The sequence below is a fragment of the Macadamia integrifolia genome, unplaced genomic scaffold, assembly GCF_013358625.1.
Source record: "Macadamia integrifolia cultivar HAES 741 unplaced genomic scaffold, SCU_Mint_v3 scaffold381, whole genome shotgun sequence".
Taxonomy (NCBI): Eukaryota; Viridiplantae; Streptophyta; class Magnoliopsida; order Proteales; family Proteaceae; genus Macadamia; species Macadamia integrifolia.
In genome coordinates, this window is record NW_024869847.1 from 237,104 (window position 1) to 264,213 (window position 27,110).

The 27,110-nt window shown below is 38.0% G+C and overlaps 1 protein-coding gene across 3 annotated transcripts; it reads right to left on the minus strand.

The window, feature by feature from the left end:
• Positions 1 to 1,922: 1,922 nt before the first annotated feature.
• Positions 1,923 to 24,916, minus strand: LOC122068396 (transcription factor MYB3R-1-like). 3 transcript variants are annotated; one of them, XM_042632247.1, is made up of 13 exons: positions 24,635 to 24,916; positions 23,321 to 23,497; positions 22,841 to 23,082; positions 22,041 to 22,095; positions 13,498 to 13,555; positions 12,218 to 12,315; positions 11,987 to 12,090; positions 9,557 to 9,685; positions 7,525 to 9,304; positions 6,263 to 6,609; positions 3,683 to 3,800; positions 2,931 to 3,167; positions 1,923 to 2,282 (listed from the first exon to the last, which is right to left on the minus strand). In XM_042632247.1, the coding sequence occupies exons 3-13, from the start codon at positions 22,951 to 22,953 to the stop codon at positions 2,145 to 2,147; spliced, it is 3,177 nt and encodes a 1,058-aa protein (XP_042488181.1). In that variant the 5' UTR covers positions 22,954 to 23,082; positions 23,321 to 23,497; positions 24,635 to 24,916; the 3' UTR covers positions 1,923 to 2,144. The 3 variants fall into 3 exon arrangements, with proteins under 3 accessions (XP_042488181.1, XP_042488180.1, XP_042488182.1); XM_042632246.1 differs by lacking the exon at positions 23,321 to 23,497; XM_042632248.1 differs by lacking the exon at positions 23,321 to 23,497 and having other exon boundaries at positions 12,218 to 12,312; positions 24,635 to 24,915.
• Positions 24,917 to 27,110: the final 2,194 nt, after the last annotated feature.

Below are 27,110 nucleotides of genomic sequence, written 5' to 3' on the forward strand. Positions count from 1 at the left end.
GATTGATTCTCTGTGCAAAGAGGCTCCCGCATGCGTGGGTCCAGGGGCCGAGAATTATGCCGTTTTATCATGAGATGTCGAGAGACTATTTCGACTGCTTAACCATCAAGTTGTAACATTCGGACCTTATCGATGGACCAAGTGTGCCCCTTAGAAAACAAGAAGAGCTCCCCTTAGAAAACAAGGAGTCCACATCCTCTGCAGCGAGCGGTGAGGTGCGATAAACATCGGGATGGCCAAGAGCATTTGGGCATGTGCCCCAAGTGATTCTCAGTCACTCGATGCTCACTGCATCGGTGCAACGGTTGCAAACGATTTTCACACGAAAAGAAGAGCCCAACTAGGCTACAAATAGGGTGAATGGCTAGTGTGGATCTGCGGCTAGGTCATTTTCAGTATTTTTCTTCAAAATATAGTCTTTCCATTTCAAGGGTGTCAATAAGTGAGACTGGTCTGATTGGATTGACCCTGCTGGCCGAATGCTTTAGTGGCTTGTATCAGGTTTGGCATTTAGAAAGTACTAAGAGACCAAAGTCGGCCAATGAGACTGAATGAAACTGAAACAAGGTCGAAATGGAAAATTCAATACACATTTTTCTTATGAGTGAAAGAACTCTGCCCGTCTGGCGTTCCTTATGCCTAAAAACTGTTGGGTGTCAGAAGACCTAGTTGGCCCTTTGCACGCTGGTTATTTTTCAAGTCCAGCTGTGTCTGGAGTCTCTGGATTCTGGGTGTAAGGGGCATGGATGGGCAGAGATGCCTTTTGCTTATTGTTTTTTGTTTTTTTGTTTTTTTTTTTTTAAATATACGAAAAATTTGAGATCAGATCTATAATAGATTTGTAAGGTATTGCTACAAGTAAAACTGATAACAGACTGAAATTGAACGGATCAAAATTATCGGTTTTGGTTTGGCTTTCGTAGATCGAACACCTTATCATTCCGATATCAATCTAACCCGAAATAAGCAAAAAAACATCAACACAGTGGAACCCCGATAAAAGTTAAACCAAGCTGACCATTTGACACCCTTAATCCCAATGTTAGATTTTTTTTTTTTTTTTTTTTGCAGTCCCGATCACATGAAAATTATATAATTTGGCTAAAAATTGGTTTAAAAAGTTTTATGTGAGGTTGTTCCATTGGGTTAGGAACTTTTTGTATTCATTACTCAACATGACTAACCACTTAAATTTCTCTCTCTCTCTCTCTCTCTCTCTCTCTCTAAGAAGACATAAAAATGTGTGTCACAAGGTGAAGGAGAGATACTCATGAAACCATAGGAGCACTAGCATGGCCACGCTCCTAGACAAAGTTCTTTTCTAAATTTCTTTTTTATCTATTTTCAAACCTAAGGGATTTGAATGCAAAGTAGAGTGAAATTTAATAAAAAAATACAAAAAGATTAACGATAGTGATGTAACCATATGGGATAATGATTACAAATATTTCTTTTTTAGGCTTGAAAATTTTCACTTCCCTTCCATTTAATTTCTCTTGCAACCAAACATAGCCTTAAGGCTCCATTTGCATAAAAGGGGAACATTTTGCAGTAAAATTAGTGTCATAAAAATAAGCTTTCTCCCAAGAGTTCTTCTATGTGACAAACAGAGCCTAAATCACAATTGTATCCATTTGCCACGAAACAGTTGAAGCACTTCTTCTGGTTATAACAGTCAGGTTGGATCTTTTTCTCTCTATAAGGTTAATAAGAGGCCATGGTTGGGCAGCCTTGCAAGTACTTGAATGAGAGAAACACTCCTAATATTATAAGTTGGAAGGGTCCTCATAAGCTAAAATTTTCTTAACAAAAAGCACCAGAAAAACAATTGGTAGGGTGAGCCAATTTAAAGAGTGCCCCAAACATTGGACTACACATGAACACTTCCACTCCAAGAAATGCAATCACAACAAGGTGGTCTATAGTTTGAACAGCAGAGATGAGGATTAAATTTAAGAGTTGTTCTTACAAAGGGAAACATTATATAATGCATTTCTGAACTCCAAAAAATAAGCTGTCCCTATAACGGTTTCTATCAATTAATTAAATCAGATACAGAATTCTTTTATAATGAGAAAGGAAAAACATACATATTTATATTCCAAAAAATGAAAGCCCCAGGCATTAGCCATAGGAACTCCCCCCTACCTGCAGCCCTTCATCAGGTAGGAAGAGGGGCTCGAGGAAAAGCTTACTCCATTCATGGTTCCAACAGACTTTCCGTTCTCCATTTGCTTCACAGGTGTCCCACATCCACTGAAATCCAGAACCCGCTGCTCACTCTGCAAAGGCAGCAAAACCAATGAACACTCAAAATGTAGATCTAATGCTGAAGCTGCATTTGATAGTCCAGAGTTTGAAATTTTCAGTTTTTAATGCATTTTTTTGTTGTTTGGTTGTTCAGGCGAGTGATCATCTGGGAAATGGCATCTAATGCTGAAGCAGCATTTAATAGTCCATAGTCTAAAATTTTCAGTTTTTAATGCATTTTTTTGTTATTTGGTTGTTCAGGCGAGTGATCATCTGGGAAATGGCATCTCCCCCCCCCCCCAAAAAAAAACCCAATCCCTACTCTCCCAAAACTTTTGGATCTTGATCACACAAGAAAGTAAGTTCTCTTACACTACCCTAGTTCAACCAAACAGCTAGAGAATGGGGATTCACTTCACTTCACAGTCTCCAGACCACCAAGCACAGCCTCCTTGTTGCTGTTAGTTAGCCAAAATTTTGAGTAGTCTACAATCATGATCAGAAAGTGATGCAATAACAACACCAATCACATCCCATGGATCTGTAATGTTTCAGAACCAGCATTGTCACACTTTAATCTCGTCATACTTTGGAGCTCCACTGGAGGCAACATAAATAAGAGTAAAGCTGGGAAAGATAAGATAGTTTAAACTCAACCAAGGACGACGAAAATATCATACCAGGACACCACAAGGCAAGGGAATAAGGTTCTCCAGCTCATCATCTGAGAAGTGATTATACTCTCGGGCGGAATTCTGGTCAGTGGAGAGTCTTTCCTTTGAAGGTACTCCGGGGTTTTCAGATGCCAGAATCTCCTGCGCCTCGGCCACTGCAGCAGCAGTATGCTCACTCAACTGTTTCATTAAACCAATTGCATCGTAGCTTCTCTCGCCAGGGCTCATAAAATATCCAATGTCCTGCAGGAAGTTGTACTCCTTAGGTGGATCAAAGGCTTTTTTTTCTGGGGGGGGGTGGTGGTGGAAGGGGGTAGGAGCAAGCACATTTTGCACATGTTTTTGCACTCTCTTAAAGTATGCCATGTGACACTCGATCAGAACAGAAAAAATCATAAAAACAAATGCATGCATGCGCTTACCAGGAGGGGAAAAAATAAACCCAACACATGTGCCCACTGACTCAGGTGAAAAGATACAGGAAGAGAGGATACAAAAAAGTGCATGCTTCTTGTTGATCCCTATACTCAATCTCTTAGGTTCTCATCAAGTAAGCTCTCTCAAAGGTAATGTATATATTTGCAAATAAAGCTCGGTGGATCCTTTGACAGCCCCCCCCCACCCGCTTTCACATATCTATATGGACGCAAACTCAGATCTCCAAAAGGGAAAGAAGGATAAATGATGAAAGATCTGAATGTGTATGTAAAGGAAAAAAAGAAAAAAGAAATACAAGAAAAAATTAAGCTTGTAAATACCTCAATTGTTATGTCTGTATCAACTCTTGGTCCAGGCAGAAAAGAGTTCATGAACCAAGGAGACTTCCATGCTGAGGGAGACTCGATACTTCTTTTAAAGGAAGGGGTGTCGCCAAATCTAGAATCAAAAAGCAAACCAATGAAACATAAGTGGAAAAAGTGATTAGCAGAAAAGAAAGAAAAATTGGTGGTGCAGTCATGGACTACCAGGAGCATATAACAAACCATATTTCTTAAGTTAGGTTCTATTTATAGACATTTATACGCAAACAATGTTTTGTAGCCAAAGTTTATTCCATTAAGAAGATTCACCAACAACAGAGAATCCTACAAGCAAAGTAAAAATTCTAGTCATCTCTTCTTAGCGGGAAATTACAGTATACAAGTGAACCAAAATCACTAAATTATCAATGACCAAAGACACTGTTTGCAGTACATGGAGATGGCCTATCAGTAAAGCCCTCCCTAAATGATCCCTATGGATGATAATATTTGCTGCACACATACAGAATCCATGTGAAGCATACTTTTGTGAAGGGATATAGAATCCTAGTAAAACCATGTACCTGTTCCTTTATGTTATAGATGAGATTTATTTTAAGAGAGAGAGAGAGAAAAAAAAAAGACCTTAAAAGTCTTATTTTCAAATAGATACTGACTATTTTATAATTGATAACTTATTGTGCTTTTGTGCTCAATGGTATGTCATTTTGAACATTCTATATAATTAATAGAAAGCATTACTCAACGCCTTGGGCAAAGCTGGCTGGACAGATCAATTCTGCATTCTCTAGGATAGGGATAGGTCTTTCTCCAATTTTGTTTGTTTTGCTATCTAGCTATCTCTAATTTAGGGAGCATCATGTGTGTTACAACTCAGCTAAGCCTCATCCCAAAATGGGGAAGGTAGGCAACTGGATGCTGTAACACTTCTTGTCAACCCTACTTCATGCATGTCTTTTCTCACCACTTTTCTAAAATTAGGGTGCAGCATGTGCATCACACCAGTTTAAAATGACAGAAAAATTGTGCTAGATGGCATCGAGGACACCATCCAAACCCAAAGAGAATCCAACTAAATAGAATTGAGAAGAAAGATTCTGGAAATTGTACCACACAAATAAAGTGATGTTTAGAGCTTCTAACAGTCATTATCCTAGTGATGTTTAGTGCTTCACAACATGCCATATGGCAAGATATGGGACCCTCAGGGTGTCAAATGGGACTGTTCCCAAGCAGTTCCGGCTCCAACAGGGCCAATCACAGAACCATCCCATTTACTAAACAGTCCCAAACCATGATCCAGTTCCATTTAATAATGAGACAGTCTTGTTCTGGTTCCTTAACTGTTCAGGGCACTCAAAGTCTCAAATATATGTCCAAAATTCCTAAGCATAAAATAATTGAATATAGTATCATAAGCATACAAACACTACAAATCCAAAATTTAACATTTCCATGTCACCAACACCAAATCAAATTCAAATCCTAAATTATTTGAATAAACAACTTCCGTATTCATATGAACATCCCAAATCACCAAAATACTTCTGAACTATTAAATCCAAATGATAAAAAAGGAAATCTAAATCTGTAGCACTTGTCTTTATCATCAATATCATTAGCCTTTCCAATTCACAAAAGAGTTCATGCATATTAAAAATTGTGAAAATTCCAATTAACAAAAAAAAAAAAAAAAAAAACCCTCAAGTTGAGCCTCACAACGATATGAAAAGTATGAAACCCTAAATCCTGAGTGAGTTGTGAATCATGAACTTGAATTCTTGATTGAATTTCATTATCTTAAAGACTTTTACTCCTCATTAGTATTTAGCAATAACAATTAACAACACAACTGATAACCCTTAGTTTTTCCTTGTACTTGAAACATAACCTTTGAATAAGTTATAGTTATATGTATTGTATAGTTCCTACCCAAAATAAATAATGTAAACATGTTAAATGGGCCCTAGTGGTTCCAATTCTAGCCAGTTCCTTATTGGGCATTCAGTTTTGGACCCATTGGGAAACCTATCCCATAACTGTCCTGTCCAGTCCATTTACATAATTGGTCCCACAATTGTCCCATTTAGTTACAGGCCAAGTTGGTTCCAGGTTTTGGAGGTTCGATTCCAGGACGGTTTCCAGTTCCAGACCTAAATTGACATCCTTAGGGGGGCCAAGTTCACAACCATCTCACAGGTAAAATTTGTAGCCAAAAATGTGTAAAGAAAGTGGTTGAAAGTTCAATCCAAAGTTTCACAAAATAAATAATTACCACAACAGTGAAACCAATCTAAATATACACGAATAGCATTTTGAGACCCTTCCCTGGATAAATTCGACCGAAAGTTTCCAATGATCTGGGTGTGAGGTCCTCTATCCCATGGACCCACTCACTTACCACCATGTTGTGAAGTGTGAAAACACTATGCTAGTGTCGTTTATTTATTTCCCTGAAATCTACATCTCTACAACATCCAAAATCCCATTGTAGCAGTTAAATACAAAACCACACCATTAAATGCTATACAAAAATCAGGCAGTGACACAATTGTGGACAAAATGGATGAGTCTTACATGCTAAAGCTTTCAATATCCACAGCACTTCCACCATTTTCAGATGCAACTTCTAGTGGACCTGATGAAGGAGAACATTGTGCAGATGTAAGTGGCATTATACACTTCGCATGCCTCTTTCCTCTAACAGTAGGAGACACAATTACAGACAGGCAACGTTTCCCAGATGAAGATTCTGAATGGCCAAATTGGTTTGACGCCATGTCCAAGCTTAAACAATTCTGAATTCTTGGAGTTCTGATACCTCCGCTCAAGGCTTTGCTTGATGGGAATCTATCTTGATTAGGAGAAAATAACATCATATTATTCACATTCTGTTCAACAAGTACTCCGGAAGGCTGTTGCACCTGGTAAGAAGTTTTGTGATATCTAGATGGTTAGTCATTACAAACCAATAAAACCATTAATGTTGAAAAGTAAATGGGCAACATCAGCAGAAAAGACAATAACAGCAGACAAAGGCAATGCAGCAGTGTGACCAACAACCACCAATAACAGAAATGTTGAAATTAATAAATCAGAGTTTGCTAGTTCCAATAAGCCTAACAGAATAAATTATACTTAATTCAAACTCCCCCACCCCCACCCCCACCCCCACCCAAAAAAGGAAAAATACTTAGAGATAATATCAGATGGTTCATAATCTATTATAAGATGTAGTTTTAGGAACATTATAGCCCAATTCGGTGTACAATATGGAAAGAATGTAACAGGATAAGCTGATTATACACGAATAATACAAATGACAGTTGAAAACAAGAATAAAGCTAAATAAGAGTGTCTGGAAGTAAGTGCTGACATCTAATATTTATCTCAACCATGAAGACGGCAATATGCCTGAGATGTTAATATTCCATAAAATGTAGTGCCATTGTAAAAGTTTGTTGCTTCAGTTGAAAACATGGCATCAGTAAAATAGATCAAGCATAATGCTAAGTTTTCAAATGCATACGTATACATATGCTACATGATTTTTCCGAAATGCACAATCAACTGCCTAAATACATGGCATCACAGTACTTACTAATGCAGTAAATGAAGTTAGCCGAAACAACTAAAGCAGTTTCAAGACCAAAACAGACTTATAATGAGGTTGGCAGAATGCAAATAAAATCCACACTAGAATGTTTAATTACATATCGCACCTATTACAAAAAATAAGTTCACTTAATATGAGCAACGTTTCACATCAACAATTATTAACAACAAAAGTAGAAAGAAGGCAGCATCAACCTTACTCATATCACTACATCCTGTCTTACCTTCTCCAAAGGATTAGTATCATCAAACCCTTTCTCTGAAACCCTTTTCGTAGATGCAGTACCATCTTTTTGTGCTTCAAAAGCACGGTCCAAATTTTCCTTTTCATAAATGGAGGATCCAGGGTTCTTTTTCTGGTTATCTGATGGAGAGAGAAGAACCTCCTCAATAGAAGATAAAGAAGCCCTGTGACCCACCTTTTCATCAAAAACAACATCCAGACAAGAAAAATCTCTGGCCAACACGGACGTACAAAACGTTTCCTGATTTGAGTCCTCCCTCTCAAGCCTTTTGTCACTTCTTTTTTCTTGCAAAGGAGATAAGAGCTCACGGTTCCGTTTCTTCAAGATCGATGGAGTACAAATAAAGCTTTTGGCGGCAGATTTTAGGACAAGATCAGGGCTATCATCACGAGCCGGTGAATCCCATAAGCTGTATGGGGAAGAGCAGTTCATAGAAGACATCATAAGTTGGCGTATCCCAAGGGGACTATATGCTTGCTGCAAATCACCACCAGATGTAATGAGATCACAGCTGACAAAAGGGATCTCCAAGCTTGGAAAACGAGGAGGCTCATAAAATAGAGCTCCCGAATCTGGATTTTCTGTATGCACATTTGTGCTTTCATCCAGGCAAGGAAGCATTTCTGTCAGTTCGGAAGTCAGGGAACTAAAAATGTCCACAGGAACCGATTTTGAATCATCCTTTGACTGGTCTGGCTCCATACCCAGGCAAAACTTGTCCATTTCACCATCACAACTTGCAGAGACATTAAGATAAATGAAACCATCACATGAGCTTGTAATAATCCCTGACTCTTGAGTTTCAGTTGCTGTGTCTCTTGGCTCATTACTTTCACTACCATGTATGTGTTTACCATCACCAGTGTAAAGCAGGGGGGGAACACTTGATAGAGGCTGAGAACTTGAGCTTCCCATCATATCAGAAGATCCTACTGAATAATATGACTGTGAAGTTAAACTTCTATCTGCTTCAGAGCCCTGGATGTCAGATTGGGAAATAAATGAATTGACACATCCGTCCAAGTCAATTATATTTGAAAAGTTAATCTGATTTCCCATAGAAAAGCATCCATCAATTCTCGACTCTGGGCATGTAACCCCACAACAATCACCTTTAGATGTTGATACATGCTCCTGGTCATCAGAATCCACAACCATATTTCCCATTGAAGTAGAAGCATTAAACTCCACAGAGTTCTGTAACAGAACAGATCCTGTTTTGTGGTGTTCTTCAACACCTACAATACACTGTGCCGATGTTTCAAAAAACCGTGGTGGTTCCTGGTCATAATTGCTGTCAGAGACTCCAACCTCAGGGAATATGGTTTGCTCAGTCAAGTTAACAGAGATTTCCAGTTCATGAGATAACTCTGGGACTTCTTCAAATGTATAATACTGTTCAGGACATAATGGCATACAAGAGCCTTGACCCATTCTTTGACTAGCCTCCTCTGTCACTTGAAACTCCTCCTGTGTTTGTACTGAAACTGCATGAGCCACGTCGTGCTCAGACTTGGAGCAACCAACAGCAGTTGAACCTTGGCTACATTCCGATATTTCCTCTGCTTCTGCCACATCTTTGGGGACACTATTATCTCCACTGCTCTGTTGTGTCCTCAGCGAGGATGAAGGCGTGCACTGATTTGGGTTTGGCACATGAGGCAGACCTTGAAATTTTGTGAGTAAGCCTGAAGCCAAGTACGAGTCCAACTTCTTTTTAACAGAGCTGTTCCAGTGATTTTTAATTGAATTGTCTGTCCTGATAGCCACGTAGGAATACTTCAATGGTCACAAAGAAATACATAACAAATACTAATTTAATTTCAAATAGATTAAACAGAAAGTACATACAGCCACTATCATCTAAGCAATTGAATTAGCATGACTTTAACAAAAACGGATGAAGTTGTACAAAGGGTAAAGTAATGAAGAGGAATGATGGTTCTCTGATTATCTAGGGGAGAACTTAGAAAATAGTGTTTATCTTAAGAATGACAGGCAGAGAGCATACCTTCCAGGCAAGAATTTTGTTAACTCTGCCCATCTGTTTCCATAAATTTGATGTGCTTGAATCAAAGCCAACTCCTCTTCTTGAGTCCACGCCTCCTTGTTGATTGCAGGGTTAAGATGATTATGCCATCTGAAAATGATTATTCTCACGTAAAAACTAAGGAATATTGCATATACATGTCTTTGGAAGTTCTTAGAACTGAAAAACCTATGGGACCTCATAGCAAAGAAAGGTAGAAGCCATACTGCATACCCAAAGATGGCTTTTGAATCAGACTTCACACTAGGCGCAACAAGAATATTTAAAAAACAATAAAAAAACACAAGAAAATATCTAAAAAATAAAGAGAGAATCTAGGTTTCCCAAGGATTTCACACTACACTATACCTATGTCAAAGAGAAAATTGCTTTTGAATAATGGAAAAACATAAAAGCAGAAAACAAGAGAGAGGGAGAGCTTTACCTCCCAATGTGGCAAGAGAACTAGTGACTCTAACAACATTAAAAGACTAAAAATACCCACACTACGTGAACAAAAATACAGACCAGTTATAGTTCTGAATAACTGAACTTAGAAGACTTTTGAATATCTCTCAACAAAATAGTGACCCACAACAAACTTCAGCTGCCCACTTAGACTAGCTGATGTAAGGATTCAAAAATAAACATCAAATTGAAAGTGAAACATGCGTACCCTAAAAGTAAACTCTTTCAACCATGTAAAATGTATTAAAAGTGAAGACAGCAAAGTACTAATAAGGGATGAGGACATTAAGAAGAGATAGAAAGATTATTTCTACAACCTACTAAATGAAGACATTTAATAGAGTCCCCGAAGGCTGCATTACCCATCAAGACACCACATGTCATAGAAATATACAAAAAATTAGGGTGCAAGAAGCAAAAGAAGCTTTAATGAGGATGAAAAAATCCAAGGCATTAAGTCCAGATAGCATCCTCAAAGAAGTGTGGAAGAGCTTAGGAACATGTGGTCTAGCCTAAGATTATGAGCATAAGGAAAATCCCAGATGAATGAAGGAGAAGCATTGTAGTTCTAATTTATAAAAAATAAAGGTGATATTCATAGCTGCAATAGCTATAGAGACATGAAACTAGTTATTCATAATAAGAAATTATGGGATAGAGTTATTAAAACTCACTTGAGAAAGAAAATAATTGTTAAGGACAAGGGTTATGACTGGATTATGACTAGTGCGCTAGGATAAGGACTATGATTCATCTTACCTAGCATTCCTTAATTGTAATCGAGTGTAATCCAAATCCTCTTCCTATAAATAAGAAAGGGCTCTATCATCCTAGATAAGCTAATTTATTCTCTAAATATCATATTCTTAATTCTTCACTTGTTATTAAAGCCAAATACATTGGGTATTTTTTTTAATCCGCTACCAATGGGATCACAAGCTCCGCCCCAATTGGGGCTGCGGCCTCCCTTCTCACACCAAGCATGGTAGGCTTACCATGCTCTTATGAATGTCGCAACACGTCTAACCACATTGACTATCTCCTAACTGTGCTGAAACTCTGTCCTCATAGCCCTCACCGACCAACGATCAACTGCATCCGGCCACTTCTTGGCCCTAATCGATCACCGCCAGCCCCTACCGGCCTCGCCTATGCCGATCACTACCAGCCACCCTTACTGTCCTAGTCAATCACCACCATCCCCTACTGGTCTTGCTAATCACCACCAACCAGCCCCCTACTGGCCTTCGCTCTCACAACTAACCCTCAGCTGGCCACGACAACTACTGCCAACCACTTGATGGCCCTTGCCGCTCACCAACCAAACCCTACTGCCCTCTCTAGTATTGCCTAGGCACCACTGGCCCCCATGGCTCCATGAAGTCCCCTGCCATGGCTCCTAGTTTATTCCTAGTTAATATTTATAAAATCCCCTTGTGTCCTTGTCTTTTTCTATCAAGTGACCCTCTACTATTTGGTTAATTACGACACTACCACTCTCTCTTGTAACTTTGAAATATTTAGGGGCCTGCCATACCCTCCTACTATTGGCTATTGTGTACTTGGGTGGGCCATAAGCAACCCCAATGCAAGGTTTCGACCCCAAGATTGCATCATTGTCCCTTCTTTTTAAGGAAACTATTATGCAAATAAACTCTCCATTGATCTCTTCTTTCTATAAATCCAGTGTTGTTTGCAAGAAAAGTACAAATAAGGTTACCCCAGCATATTAGGGTTTTAGTTCATTGCTTCCTGATTAGTTTAGAAAGGTAAACAGCTAGTACAAGAAAATCTGACGCATAGGATTGAGAATATTCGTGAACTAAGTGTGATTCCCAAACCTAAGAGAAAAAAGAAGCCCGAAAAACAAAGTATACCATAAGCATTTTCTAACTAAAGAGAAAAAGATATCTTACTCGTCCAAGAGTGATTTGTCAATCATACCTTTCACGGCATTGCTTTCCAATACGGCCAGGTAATGCTTGAGCAATGGTGGACCACTTCTTAGCCCCATATTTATTCACCAACTCAATTATTATATCATCTTCCTGTCCATCAAAAGTTCAATTTCAATGTGCATTGCATAAAAATACTAACTCTAATAATTGAAAATTGAACCACTAAGGTAGGAATGTGATTGATAAAAGATGCAATAGAAATTCCCGAGCAGCATACCTCTTTTGACCATGGACCTTTGACAAGTTCTGGATTCAAAACCTTCTGCCACCTGTGGAGGCACTGAACATCTGTCCTATCTTTGAAACACTCAGCTGCTAGAGGCACAATTACACATATTAGGTAACTTATAGGTAGTATATGAATAAATAAGAACACCATATTGGTCTAAACCGTACTGTCCATACAAAATGAGAAATATAATTGAGATAAGAGATTTGGGAACAAAAATAGTTCTAAGTAGAAATTGAGCCCACAAGATAAACAAGAAGAGAAGTTTAGACTCTTCAAAGAAAAAAACTTAAAGACTAAATAAAATGGTTTAACCAAGCCTAAAACTCAAGGCCACCCCAGTTGGCAAGGACTAAATAAAATTGGCTCCAGTTTCCCACCAAGGGTTGGGCCAGGTTCAAATCTTAGGTCTCAGACTTAGACAGTACTCCAATTCGCCTGATTTAAACCATTGTAATCCAACTTGCAACATATTTCTAAGTAGAAATTGCGAACTTTGGCATTTCAGACCAGAAAAAAAAAAAAAAAAAGCATAATATAAATCAGAGAAGCACACATAGTGATTCGCTGCAGCTTCATAAATTGACCAAGATCCAGGAGTCTTGTAATTTTAATTCTGGTTTCAGGAGTGCTGAAAATTCACATTTTTTCTCTTTCTCAACTGAAGTCTCAAAATCCAAATGATTTAACCAAACAATGCTACATGCCCACACATCACAATAAGAAACCAATAAATAAAATCCTAGCTAAATTTTTCAAAGAACATTTAAACCACCAACTAAACACCAAAAAGCCATCAGCAGATCAACAAAAAATAAAATTAAACAAAGATAACACCAAACAATATTATGATTTTCACAGAAATTATGTATGCTAAAATTCCTGTGCAGGCTGGCATATTTAAAAAAACGAAAAGGAGAATCAAGGAACAAGGCCAAGAAGCTCCCTTCCTTATCAACACCAAACTAAAAGAAAAACTGCAATCATAGGAGGTAAACAAGAAAAGACTCTATCCCATTTTTTTCATCCATCACCCATAACTTAAAAGACTCTCAATTTTTATTTTTTATTGGTAAGGCCACAAGGAGAGTCGAACTCGTGACCTCTTTAATTTTGAGGTGTTGGTCCTTCCCAACTGAGCTACCCACTTGGGGTCACTGTCAAAATTCTTCAATTCTATTGTTCTAAAATTTAGAGTCAATCGCCAAATATAGATTTCAGAAAGTAGTACAAAAGTATAATATTAACATCAGTTAAATGAGTCATACCTATCTTTTTCCAATTTCTTCCTTTAAAGAGCTGAACAGCCTTGCGCAATAACTCATCCTGATGGAAATAACCGAGCTTCACATCAACAGATAAAAACAAAAGGGAAAAACACTGGAGAGGATAAAACAAGAGTACATGAAAAAGGATTTAGTTCCCTATGCAAAGGGTTCTCTAAGCGAGTCTAAAATGTCTGCCAGCATTATCAGGTGGGGCCAAATTCTGTTGACATGTAGACCCCAAGGCCCCCCTGCTCACATGTAACGTTTCAGCCTAATTAATATTTGCCAAGTGGAACAATAGAACTTTGAAAAACTCAGGACTATGGGAATGTGCACAGTAGTGGTCGGAGTAGCTAGGCATGCACGGACACTTATGGTGATGCTTGCACAGGAGAAAATTTGATTGAATTAGGATCTATATTTTGACACGTGACCAATCCACACTGTTCTTTAGATATCTAACTTTTAGAACTACCATATCACTCTTTCACATGGCAAAAATGAAGCATCCGCTTGCAGATTCTTTTCCAAATGGCTGCTAAGAAAAACTTTCCCCTTTGTATATATGGTGCAACGGATTCAGTTTACCACCCCCCCCCCCCCCCCAAAAAAAGAAAAAAATTTTGCTTTTAAAAGGAAAACCAGAAGAGCACTGGAAAAATTCATTACACACAATAGTTTTCAGAAACTTCTGCTCATAGATTTCTTGCATGTACGCATGTTTCATGGTGGACACTGTTTGGATGAGGCTGTGTATAGATTCAGCAAATAGCCTAACTGCTTCATTTCAAGTTGCTGAGGATTGGATACCTATTGATTGGAAAGAGAGGCTCTTACATCCCATTCTTCATTCTGCTTTCCCCCCATGATCAACTCTTCAGGAGTCTGGAGAAGCAGTGATGTTCCATTTCTATCCTATATTTCTAGCTGATTATTCGATTTCTTTTGACTTTGTTAAGAATATTGTGTTAAAGTTACTGGCTATTATTCACCCCCCCCCCAAAAAAAAAAAAAAAAAAAAAAAACTTACTGGCTATTGATGTTTATTAGTTATGGTTGTTGTTTCTAGTTATTGTCTACCATAAGGTTATTTTATAACTGGTTTAGGTTTATGTGAAGATATACGTAGACCAAGGGTATATTTGTAATCTCAGCAGTACTTATGTGATTATAAACAAAGTGGCCACTGGTGGGAGAGTTTGTCTCTCTTTTTCTGTCATTCAATAGTCTTCTCCATTTCTTCTTCTTCTTGCTTTCTCTTGCAATTTACTTTTTTTAATTTTTTGGGTTACATGGTATCATATCAAGTTTAACTTAAATTTCTTGTCTAGTTAGATTTGAGAGTCCTCAAAGTAGTTTGGTTGCTTCATTACTGTTCTTGAATGATCATGAGATCTGAACATGAAGAATGAAGGTTCATTTATACCTTGATCATCATCTCTCTGTTCTACGAATTCTTTTGAGGCCTGTTGATGATTAAAGGACCTGCGGCTGCAGTTTATCTTGATGATCTGATCTCTCCCAGTCAATTTGTGTATTTCTACACAGGCTATCTGCAGTTTATTTCTGCCGACAATAAGAAACATCATAACTGGGAATCAAACCCTTGGATGTCTATCATTTTTTGATATGCTATTCTCTGCCCTGTAGATTGTATTCTATTCATTTTCAAACTAATCAGACAGGCTGATGGAAAGTTCTGTTGTTTCCTATATTTTAGGATCTGGAGTTACTAAAGTATGATTTGCTATGATTTCTATTTCAATTTCATGGGGTGAATTCTATTTAGGAAATTGTTTGGTTTGATTTTTGCACCTTATTTCAGTGAAATAGAAACCAAATGGAATAGAAATTCTGAAATAACTGAGGATCTGTTTCAATTTTGAAATTGAAATTGATTTCAATCTTGCTCTTTAATGAGCACATGGCTAATTTGATGGGCAAAGCAGTAATTTCATGTTAAAAATAAAACACTGCCCTTCTTTTTCTCCTAATGGCCGGTGGCCACAGCACCTCCCCACCACCCCACCACTGCCACCGCCACCACCCCCACCCCTGCCCCTGTCCCCACCACCACCACCCTCTCCCAAAGAAATACAGAGAATCCATTCTCAAAAATTGAACCACCAAATGGATTGCTTATTGTTGAAATATTTCAGATTGATGCAACCAAAATAATTTCAATTTCTTGACCAAAAATCTATTTATTGACTATTTCATGAAATCAATCCATCCAAAATGAAAATAGAAATCATACCAAATCTGCAGTTTATATTTATATGTCCATTAGATTTTTACCAAATTTTGGGTTGTATCCTGCCATTAAGACCTTCACTCAATTTGAGTTTGAAGCCAATCAGATGATCTGCTTTCGAGATATGGGCTTGCCTATTTTTATGCTCCTCCTGGGTTCCTGCGATTAAAGAGTTTTATACACCTGAGATTTTCTCCTGTCCTGCGGTATAATGTACTGTTATGAAGACTTAGGGTCTGATATGCCTTCTAATGAAGATTACATGTCCTGGTTTGCCATCTAGTCGGAGTTACAATGCTCTCTAATCAAGATTCCATGTTCTGGAAGACCTGAACTTTCCTATTTTATTGGATCTCAAGTTTCTAACTCCTGTCTAGACCCATATCTTTGAATCTGGCTCTTAAAATTCTATTAAATTGGAGGAGTTCCTCTAAATGAGCAATACTAATCAACCTTTCATGGTGATTTGAACTTATGATTTATAATATTAATTTTCACCATTTCTACTTATCATAGGCCTTGCGCTATCTGAAGTTCTTTCTAGTTTGATTATTTGTTGGTGTCTCCTATGATTTATCATAGTAACAACTTGTTCTTAGTTCTTACTATCAGTGAACTGTTATATATGTGTCAACCAGCATATCTGGTGAACCTTTTTGGCACCCTCAGCACCCTACTGTCTCTGCAGAGAGAATTGTTGCTCTGCGACATTGGTGGTTCTTCACCCTGCATTGTTGATTTCTTCTTGATTCTAGTGACCGTTTCTGAGACTGAGACTGAGGGTGTTGCTGATATAGTATCTCCTCTGGTGCAATGGGAGACTCTAAACCTTTTGTGGACAATGTAATGAACCAAATTGCTTCAGTTAAATTGTGGTCCTGATAGGTGTCATGGACCCCTATTGGACCCATTCATGTGTTCGGCGGTATTGGAGTTAGATACTCAAATTGTACTCATGAAAGGTGGAGTGTCCCTATAATGAGATTGTTTTAGTTTTATTTGGTTAGCATGTTCTGTTGTTAGGTAGTTTCCTTTTCCTCTTTGGTTTCCTTATTGGAGGGTAGTCTGTTTTGTAATATATATATATATATAGACTGGGAGACCAGCAATAATTTACTCTCTGGATCTATCTCTGGTTCAGTTATCTTCTTCTCTCTTCTCCTTCTTGCTAATGCTGGTTCCTAGGTTTTGGTACTGTCAATTGGTATCACAGCTACTCTTTAGCCAGCACTAGCAATCTTCCTTACCTCGATTTTGATAAGCCTAACGGAGTTCCTCTTCTCATGTGTGCAGCCACCATTGCTGCTTCTTTCTATGATGAAAACCCAGTTGTATGTCAATGAAAAACTAGGTCATCCTTAGTTGTGATGTTTACTGCATCTGGCTGGCTTCTCATGAAGATTTGGTTCATCTACAAGAGATGATTTCGGTGAAAGGATAAGACTGTCGCCCAGTCCTTGTTTTTTGTTGTTTCAGCAGCAAGCTCCTTGCTATACTACATACATCAATCCATCCATCTAACTTCTTGTTTTTAGGGATCTATTTATCCATGTGTGAAGCATTCTCGACCATTTTTGGGCCTGTTCAGAGATATAGTGAACCTGGAATTTATCTTATCCAGGAGTATAGGTGTTACTATGTTTTTCTTGACTTTTTTTCTCAGCATTGATTGGATATTCTGGTGGATCCAACCATCTGATTCATCTCAAGTTTTTAGGGGGTTTTTTTTTGGTCTACTATGAAGGTAAGCTCGGTCAACCAGACATCTGGATTTTTTTATATTCAAAATCACCCAGTTTCTGGGTTTTGTGGTTACAGATTTGAGTATTTTTGCTGCTGCTTTATTCCCACTAATCAGATCAACTTTATTTTGTGGGGTTTGTCCCCTTTTTTATTCTTCTAATTGTTTCTATACTCAGGAGATATTTCAGAGGAGTCCCTTCCTCGAATTCTATCAATTTTCTATTGACTGTTATTGTTGTGCTTGATGGCTGATCCCAAATTGGACAGTGTTAATGTCCAGAGCATCATTATTAAACCAAATAGAGTTGGGAACTATCTGTTATGGGCTTAGATGGTCAAGGTATATATCAATGCAAAAGGAAAGTTGAAATACCTTAGATCTGACACTCCTAGGCTCCTACTGATTTTAAAGACCCTATTGAGATAAAGGCCTATGAGAGGTGGATACGTGAAAATGACATTGTCCTCATATGGTTATGGAACAGTACGGATCAGGCTATTGCAGCCAATGTAATGTTTCATCCCACTGCCAAAGGAGTGTGGGAGGACTTGAAGCGGACCTTCTCCCAAGAAAAGAATATCACCAGTGTTTATGATTTATATGATAAATTGTAAGCAAGGGGACAAGTCCTTGCATAAGTACTTCAATGCATTTTTGGGCGGATTAGAGGACTTCAATATTCATCAGCCGCTCACTATCAATCCGGAACAGTTACAAATTCAATGGGAAGAGTTACATGTAGCAAAGTTATGGCAGGACTAAACCCAAATTATCAGTTTGTCAAGAGTCGGTTGCTTACTAGGGAAAAGTTGCCTTCCCTTAATGAGACCCTTTGCTCGTCTTTAATGTATTGTTACTTCTTTAAGGTCGATACCTCACCTGCTCCCAAAGATAGTTCTGCATTTGTGTTGCTCGTGGTCAAAGTTCTAAATTCTCTGGGAGAGGGCGTGGCTTATGAGAAGGTCATGGCAGTAAAGGAGAAAGTACAGGTGGCCAGTACAGTGACCGACCCTTTAGATTCTGTTCCTTTTGTGGCAAGCCCAATGCATGGACTACCAAAGTGGGTTCCACCATTGGCTAACTATTTTGTGCCTAATGGTAGTACTTGAAAGGTATCTTCTGGCAACGCCAATATTGCATCTGCAATTGGAGTTTCTTCGTCATGGTCTGGGTCTCTCAATGATTATAATCACTTATTAAAGCTTATCTAGAATCTTCAACCATCCCCTGATGCAACTTCATCCACAGCTACTCTAGCCCACATAGGTTCGTCAACTTTCCTTACATCCAACTCCTCTTCCACTCCTTGGATCATTGATTCCGGTGCTTCTACCCATATGACTCGTAAGTGGTAAGTCATAATTATTTTCCTCATTATCAAAAGTCTTAAACTTTCTCTTGTCATACTTGCTAATGGATCATCTACAATGTACTGGTTATAGCACTGTGTCCCCTACTCCATCCATGACCTTGTATTTTTTCATGATGCACTCCAATTACCATTAAGTTTACTATTTGTTAGTCAACTCACTAAAGGTCTTAACTACTGTCACCTTTTCCTTTCTATTATGTTTTTAGGACCTTCAGACAAGGAGGACAATTGGTGCAGGTTGGACTTTATAGTTTCCTATTCTAGTTAAGTTTCCTATTTAGATTATGAATGCAATTTAATTTTGATATAGGTAAAATCCAGACCAACGAGAGAACTTATCATTTGAGTCTCTCATTGGCTCAGCTGTCACTTATCCTTTGAGTCTCTCCATTATTCTAATCGACAGTAGGTGTTGGGATCTCTAAAATTACACAAACTTCAGCATATGGGTTCCCAACAACCAATCGGTGTCTTGACTTGAGTGTGAAGCCTATGAACTCGGGAAGCATCACCGGTCATCCTTTCCTGCTCGTAGTGTGCCTAGAAGTCAGTATTATTTTCCCTAGTCTATTCTGACATTTGAGGTCCCTGTCACATCAAAAATAGGTTAGGGTTTTCTTACTTCGCTACTTTTGTTGAAAGTTCATTCCGCTTCTGAGTTTTTGTGTATTTTTAAAGATTTTTATAATGAAATAAACACCCAATTTGATACTTCCATCAAAGTTTTTCGTTCTAATAATGCTCTTAAGTGCACTCAATGTGAGATTTCAGCATTTTGTTCTGATAATGGGATGATTCACCAAACAAGTTGTTCATATACCCCACAACAAAATGGAGTTGTTGAATAGAAAAATAGACACTTATTAGAGATTTCTTGGTCTCTAATGATTCATATAAATGTTCCCAAAACACTTTTGATGTGACCCTATTCCCACTACATGTTACTTGATAAATCGGACATTCTTCAGTTCTAGCTAATCGTTCACCTTTATCTATTGTTTTTCCCAAAACACCCTTGTTCTCTTTGCCACCTCAGGTTTTTTGCTATGTTTGTTAATATTTTACAACATCTGGTAAAAAGTTGTCTCCCTGGACTATCAAGTGTATTTTCTTTAGTTATTCTAGAACTCAGAAGGGGTATTAGTGTTATGACACACACTTACTCATCGGCAATTTGTTGAAGCCATTGTTACCTTGTTTTGTGAGTACTTCCATATTTTGTTCCTCCTGCACCAGATAGTAGTTGCGCACCACCTCTGCTGATTCTTGCGCCTTTTGATGATGCTCCTCCACCTTTACCAGCTTATCAGTGGCATCAAATAACAAAACCATTGACTGCTTCACTGCCCACCACTCAATATGTTCCTCCAATTGAAGCTCTGACTGACTTACCAGTGGATCTTCGCAAAAGGTTTCCATTCATGCATGTAGAAATCCATGACTGCTTACCCTAATGAGAATTATATTTTTATATCCCACATCCCATCTTCTTTACATTATCTTGCCTTGTCCATATCTACTAACGCCATTCCTCAAAATTATCAAGAAGCCTTATCTCATCATAGATGGAAAGTGGCTACGAAAACAGATATGGATGCTTTAATCACTCGACAGACATAGACCCTAATAAATTTACCTCTAGGTAAAGATCTTGTATGGTGTTGTTGGGATGCTTGTATCTACACCAATTGATACTCCATTACTCCTATGGATCCACATCAAAAGTTTGGAACAAGATACGCGCATAGGTACTAGAGATTAGTTAGGAAGCTTATTTATCTGACTGTGATAGGTGTTTTTAGCCAATTTATGCAATCACCAAAGAAGGTTCACTAGGAGCAGCACCTTGTTATATCTTAAGGTACCTGCAAGAGGCTCCAGGAAAGGGGCTCATTTATCGTCTTCATTAAAATATTGATCTGGTGGGGTTCTCTGATACTGACTGGGCTAGTGCTGATCGTGATTGAAGATCTACCACAGGTTATTGCACATTTATTGGTGGCAACCTTGTCACATGGTAAAGTAAGAAGCAAACAACTGTGGCTAGATCTGAGTATAGAGCTATGGCCCATATTGCAGCTGAATTGATGTAGTTGAAAGCTCTTTTTCAAGCATTGGGTTTTTCAATTACTCAACCTATGAAGATGTGTTGTGATAATCAAGAAGCTATCTACATTACCAGCAATCCAGTGTTTCATGAAAGGACCAAACATATTGCGGTTGACTGCCACTTTGTGAGGGATGTGGTTATGAAGAAGCTGATTGTTACCCCATTTGTTTCATCTGCAGATCAGTTAGCTGACATATTTACCAAGTAGTACTTTGGTCCTGCTTTCCAAAGTGTTGTTCCAAGCTAGGCATTAGAGATTTGCATGCTCCAGGTTGAGGGGAAGCGTTAAATTGTGGCCCTAATAGGTGTCATGTCATGGACCCCTATTGGACCCATTCATGTGTTTGGCGGTATTAGAGTTAGATTATACTCACAATAGGGGGAGCTAGATTACTCACAATATATATATATATAAAGCTTGAGACATAGGAGAGCCAGACCCAGAAACGAAATGAGGGGATTTGGTTGGGTACTTGGGTATGAAGAGACCCATTATGAATAATCACAGGGAAGAATCAAAAGTTGGTGGGCCCATCATAGAAATCAATTTCCATTTATTTATGGAATTTCCACTACTTTAAAGTTGGGTTTCTATTGCTTTAATGGACACCCATAGCGACCCAGAATCAGGAGTTTCATTGTAAAGTTTTGAGCATAGCCATTCTAATTATGACCAAGCCAAAAAGCATCTACAAAATATAGAGCAGACAACTCAAATGAAAACAGCATTGAAAATATAACACATATATGGCTCCTCAAATGCCCAAAAACATAATATACCAGAATCCATAGAACCAATGGCTAATGTTGACCTGCTACAATAAATTACTTGAGAAGACTTACTATGAAAATTCAAAGGGCAGTTTCCAATGTTTACACAAAAATGAGATAATATCTAGTCATCAAACTTCTAGAACATAAACAAGGAAGGGGCAAACATTTGTCACAGAACAAAGAAAATTTTGAAGTCTTGGTTTGGTGATTACAGAGAAGCGATTGTGAGAGAAAACAAAATTTAAGTACATAATTATCATGTCAGTTTTCATTTCATTTACACAGTTACCTCTTCAGAAGTCCATTGTCCCTTTGTAGAGCGCCTTGTTGGGCCACTAGTCCTCCTAGAGAAGTATCAAAACATGTACGATAAGTCGATAACTATACATTTATTTTGTGTAGCTATAGGCATATCTTAATATAAAAAATAAATAAATAAAGATTGAAGTAATTCTTCAGGCATAAAATAAATGGTTGTGTGGCAAAAAAGTGGGGTGGGGAAGAGGGAGAGAGATCAGAAAACCAAACCACCAAAATAAACAAGCCCATTTTTATCTAGAATATATTTTTAAATCAATTCATAGGTAGCCATCACCAGTTAACAAAATCAGGTCACCAATCAAAAAGTGGACAAAGTCATCATATCAGCTTCAAAGATTACATGGATAATTGAATTGAGCATTTCCACTCCACAAGATGAGTACAGGTACAAACTTTTTCTACTCACATGGGGAAAAACACATGTATGGATACATGGACACGTTCATACTTATAAACATATATTGGTGGGCAAGCACTCAACAGGTAGAAAGACTATGATCCTGTGCATCATAACTTGTTGACAGCAAGAAATCATGTGATCAATTGATAAGAAAATGGATAAATATATTCAAATTGTGATCTTTTGCCTATGGTGACGAGGTCAATAGTTAAAATTAAAAGGAAAATGACATAATGGCATTTATGACATACCTAAGCACATAGTATAAAAAAACAAAAAAAGATGAAACTAATAAAGGCATACAAGATTTCACCTAAAATGGAAAAGAAAAAAAAAACAACAGAACATGTAAATTTTCAAAAGTTTACCCATGCATTGGTCGCATCCTTTGTACACCATCACTGCTCCCATCAAAAGGAACAGTGACTAGAATTTCTGTAACTTCAGCACTTGTAGCACCTTGTATCCTGTCACTTGCCATTGGTCCTTGACCAGCAAGTCACCCCAACTCCCACTCGATGGTAGCTCTCTTCAGAATAGGTTTCCCAAACCATCATAGGCAGCCCTAAGAAGTAGCAGGAACTTCCTTTTGGATGGGAAAAATTGCAAGCTAGAAGGTAGAGTAAAGGAAACATAATTCAGACAATGAAAATTTCACAGGATATGCAGGAACCAGATACAAAATTCGAGGTGTGAGTAGACTGTACCATTCCCCTCCCCCACCCCCAAAAAATGAAGAAAAAAAAAATAAGAAGATGAAAAGAGTTCTTAGTTTCCACTAAATTAAATTATCAGCATCAATTTTTCTTTCGTCATCATCTATGTTGCCTGGACATGGCAAAGGATACAACTTGGGTGTGGCAAAGATTCCCTTCCTTGCATTCTCATCAACTTTCATGAAGTTTCCAACACAACAGTGGCTTATAATTTGAATGGTCCAGGTAACATGGATCATCAGTTAAGACTTTTCCCCACTATTTGGGAGGTTCCAGCAAACACAAATGCAATTCTACCATCCATTGCATCTATGATCACATCTTACAATGTCACAAAAAAGTGTAGCCCATTGATGGAAGGTAATAGAAATGATAGTCAATGAGAAACCAAACCACTCATAGCAAATAAGAGGAATAACTCTTTATCACATGAAATATATTATCTTCACCCACAAAAATATGGTTTTTAAAACATAATTTGAAGTTCGGAGTACAAATCAGAACATTTTCTGCTCAAAATAACATAAACCAATGAGGACAATTCCCTTCTGAGACTTACTTGGGATTTATATTTAAGAAAACAAAATCCCAGTCCCGAATGAGTTCCAAAGCTCGGATGCAATGCAAAATTTGGAAATAAAACAAAACAATTGATAGCAAAAAATTTCATTTAACAGGACCAATAAAAAAAAGGAAGAGGGTTCCCTGAAAGAGTTCCCTGATTGCACACAGAAGCATCAACAGTGGCGGGATTTCCACCTTTCATGAGGGGCAGGGTGGTCATTTTCCCCCTCTGTATCTGGGCACAGGGGCCACGCTGCCTTTCAGGCTTCTTTTTCCCATAAAAATATTAGTCTTTTACAAAGAAGATGTTAGGTCCAGATAAACATACACAACAAAAATGTATTCAACCCAGAAAATATAGTTTCCCACAAGTCTCACTAATTCATGTAGAAAAACAAAACTCAACTAATTTGAGATGCCTCAGCCTTTTGGTGCAAATACAATTAAACAGCCCAAAAAGATCAAAAAAACTGTCTTGTTCACTCATAAATTCGAACAGGAAACATAGTGGACACTAAGCCGTGAATGAGATCCCCAATCGAAATGCTGCGATATGTCAATCCAATGCAAAACCAAATTTCAACCAGCTCACTGAACAAACTATGGCTTAAAATATCATCAAGTATTCAGCCCAAAAAAAGAAAAATGTACGCTTTCAGTCAAATTCATATACCATTGAACCTCTGATAAACCCTACCTAATAACATTTTTCCGGAAAAAAACGATCACTTTTCTCTCCGCTCTGATAAATTAGGGTTAAAACCCCAGAAATGATCGACTAGTTCGCAACAGAAAACTCTATAACGAATTTTAGTCAAATTCAACTCCAAATGAAGATCAAAGAACGAATTCCAAATTTAACAAGAATAAACCAAAACTCACCGTTATGAGCTTCGAACGGCAGAAACCAGAAAATTTGTGCAGACACCAAATCGATGAGATCAATGAGACGCTTGACGATATCGTGCACATTGCAGATCTTAGTAAACAAGTCTCCGGTTTGAAATGGGAGACAGAAAGATCTGTAAAGGCTCGATGAAATCCACAGACTGGTATAGCGTGAGTGCGTTGGAGAGAGAGAAAAAACGAAACGGTCGGTGGGTTTTTTCAAACATAAAGGGGCGGACTCTGTAGTTCAAAACCTATGGTTAAAGATCGAGCAGTTTTCGAAATATCGACATTAGACATTCAAAGGATTGGAAATTCTTCAAACATAGTTACCGTCCCTTTAAGAGGATTTATAAGTAGTCGTTGTAGGTCGCTTCCATATTATTTCGAATATCCAACGGCAGGCCTACCGGATGCAGCCGGTCGCATATTTTTGCATTTAAATTGGATGTGATTGTTCAAACGGTCAGTTCGGTCTGGTTTGGTCGGGTTTTTTATATCAATTCAGATTGAAACAAGACCAATAAGATGTTCAGCCTATACAAATCAAACACAAATTTCATATTTATCAATTTAATAGTTTCGGTCCGTTATTGGTCTCTTAATTGTCTAATATTGGCCTGCTCTCAGTTTTTTATATATATAAAATAGTGTAAAAACGTTGAATTGTATCGGTTTTCTACCGTTTCAGTCGATCTTATTATGAGTCAATCTGGCTGTTTTCGGTCATTTCAATTCTGTCCGATCATTTCGGTCAGTTCAGCCAATCTGGTATCATTTATTACATCCTTAGTTATGACGGTTTCATAGAGGATCAGTTTTTTTGTCCAAGGTCTTGGTTGGATCGAAATCAGAATACTAGCCCTTGACTTGATGAGTCAGTGGCTTGGGAAGGAATTAATCAAGTGACCAACTCTCAATTTAAAACAAAATGTAAAACAAAATAAAAATACTTGTTTTATAATTTTTTTCCTAGATCAAGGTAGTTTTTCCTTTAAGCTTTCTTAGCCTACTTATGCAAAATTGGAGGCCAACCATTATTGTCCCAATGAGGTTATATCGATAATATTTTAGAATGTTTTAGAATGTGTGATTTTGAGTCGAGTGTAGCACCAGTTGTAAAATGTGACAAACTCAATTTGGAATAATGTTTGGTGACTGATTTGGAGCTATAAGAAATGCAAAGTTTATCATAGATCTGGAAGTTTGGCCTTGACGACGTGTATCCGCCCTCGCCCGCCTTGAGCCTAAACAAGGCCTAGGTTAAGTTTAAGGTTGAAAAACACTAACCTTGGGTCAGGGTTGGGTAGGGCCTAGGTTGAGGCCTAAGCCCGACCCAACCTAGCTCTGGTTTCAACCCTAATTTATATAAATATAATTTAGGGTTATCATCCTATTCTATTATTCAGAGTAATGAAGTTTGGGTCATTGATTCTGATCAGGTATCCTGAACATCCATTATTGTGTTGTATTGCATAATTTTAATTGTGTATTGATCATCTAATCTTTTTCTTCTCTTTTTTTTTTCAATGCATAAGGCACAAATGGAAAAAATAGGATCAATTAGGATTATCACGAACCTAGCAAAATATTGGTTGGTCAATTAGGGTTGGGTTGGGTTGGCATGAACCCGACAGGGTTGGACCTAGGCATGAGTGCAACAAGGTTGGATTGGTCTAGGTTGAGTTTTGAGGACCTAGGATTGGGTTAGGCTTTAAGAAACCCAACCAACCTAGCCCTATTTTACCCCTAGTGTCCCATATGCATAAATGGAAAGCAATTTAATGTATGTTCAAGTCTATACAAGACTTGACATTGCCTTTCTAGTGAGAGTGTTTGGAAGATTATAAAAGAATCAAAAAATATCACATTAGATAGCAAAAAAGAAAGTGTTGAGCTATCTTAAGGGCACCAAAGATCACATACTCACATATAGGCATGTGGGGATACAAGGAGATCTACCTCATGATATATCTTTCTACTTATTGGAGGAGCAGTGCTTTAGAGAAACATGAAGCAACCAAAGATAGACTATTTTACATGGAATCAAAAGTGGTGGCATGCATGAGACTTTGTCACTTTGTCACTCTGGCACATTGGTCAAGGAAATTTGTCATAGATGTCAAGATTAAGGGTGTCAATTCCAGTCCCACATTAGAAAGTCCAATCAAGAAACACAAAACCGGCCCAACTTGTTTATTAAACATGTCGAGCTCAAGCCCTAATTGAATACTATTCGGTCATTCCCAAAGCGGAAGTCCTACATGATGGCGACCAAGACCGACTAATTAATAGCTCAACATGTTTAAAGCCCATTTAGAGTATGCTTAAAGCTCGTTTACTTAGCCCGACATGTTTAAAGCCAGCTTGAAGCCCGCTTAGGAATAAATGTCTCATTAGATTGTTCTTTTAAGCTCCATTTAGCACGATTATTGGCAGTCCATTTAAATATTGATACTCAACCGGTTGT

Coding starts and splice junctions, on each gene's coding strand:
- LOC122068396 (XM_042632246.1), bottom strand. CDS start 22,953: ATGGCAAGTGACAGGATACAAGGTGCTACAAGTGCTGAAGTTACAGAA. Junction 6,610..7,524: donor ATACTAATCCTTTGGAGAAG/GTAAGACAGGAT, acceptor ACTTCTTACCAG/GTGCAACAGCCTTCCGGAGT. Junction 2,283..2,930: donor CCTTGCCTTGTGGTGTCCTG/GTATGATATTTT, acceptor CTGCCTTTGCAG/AGTGAGCAGCGGGTTCTGGA.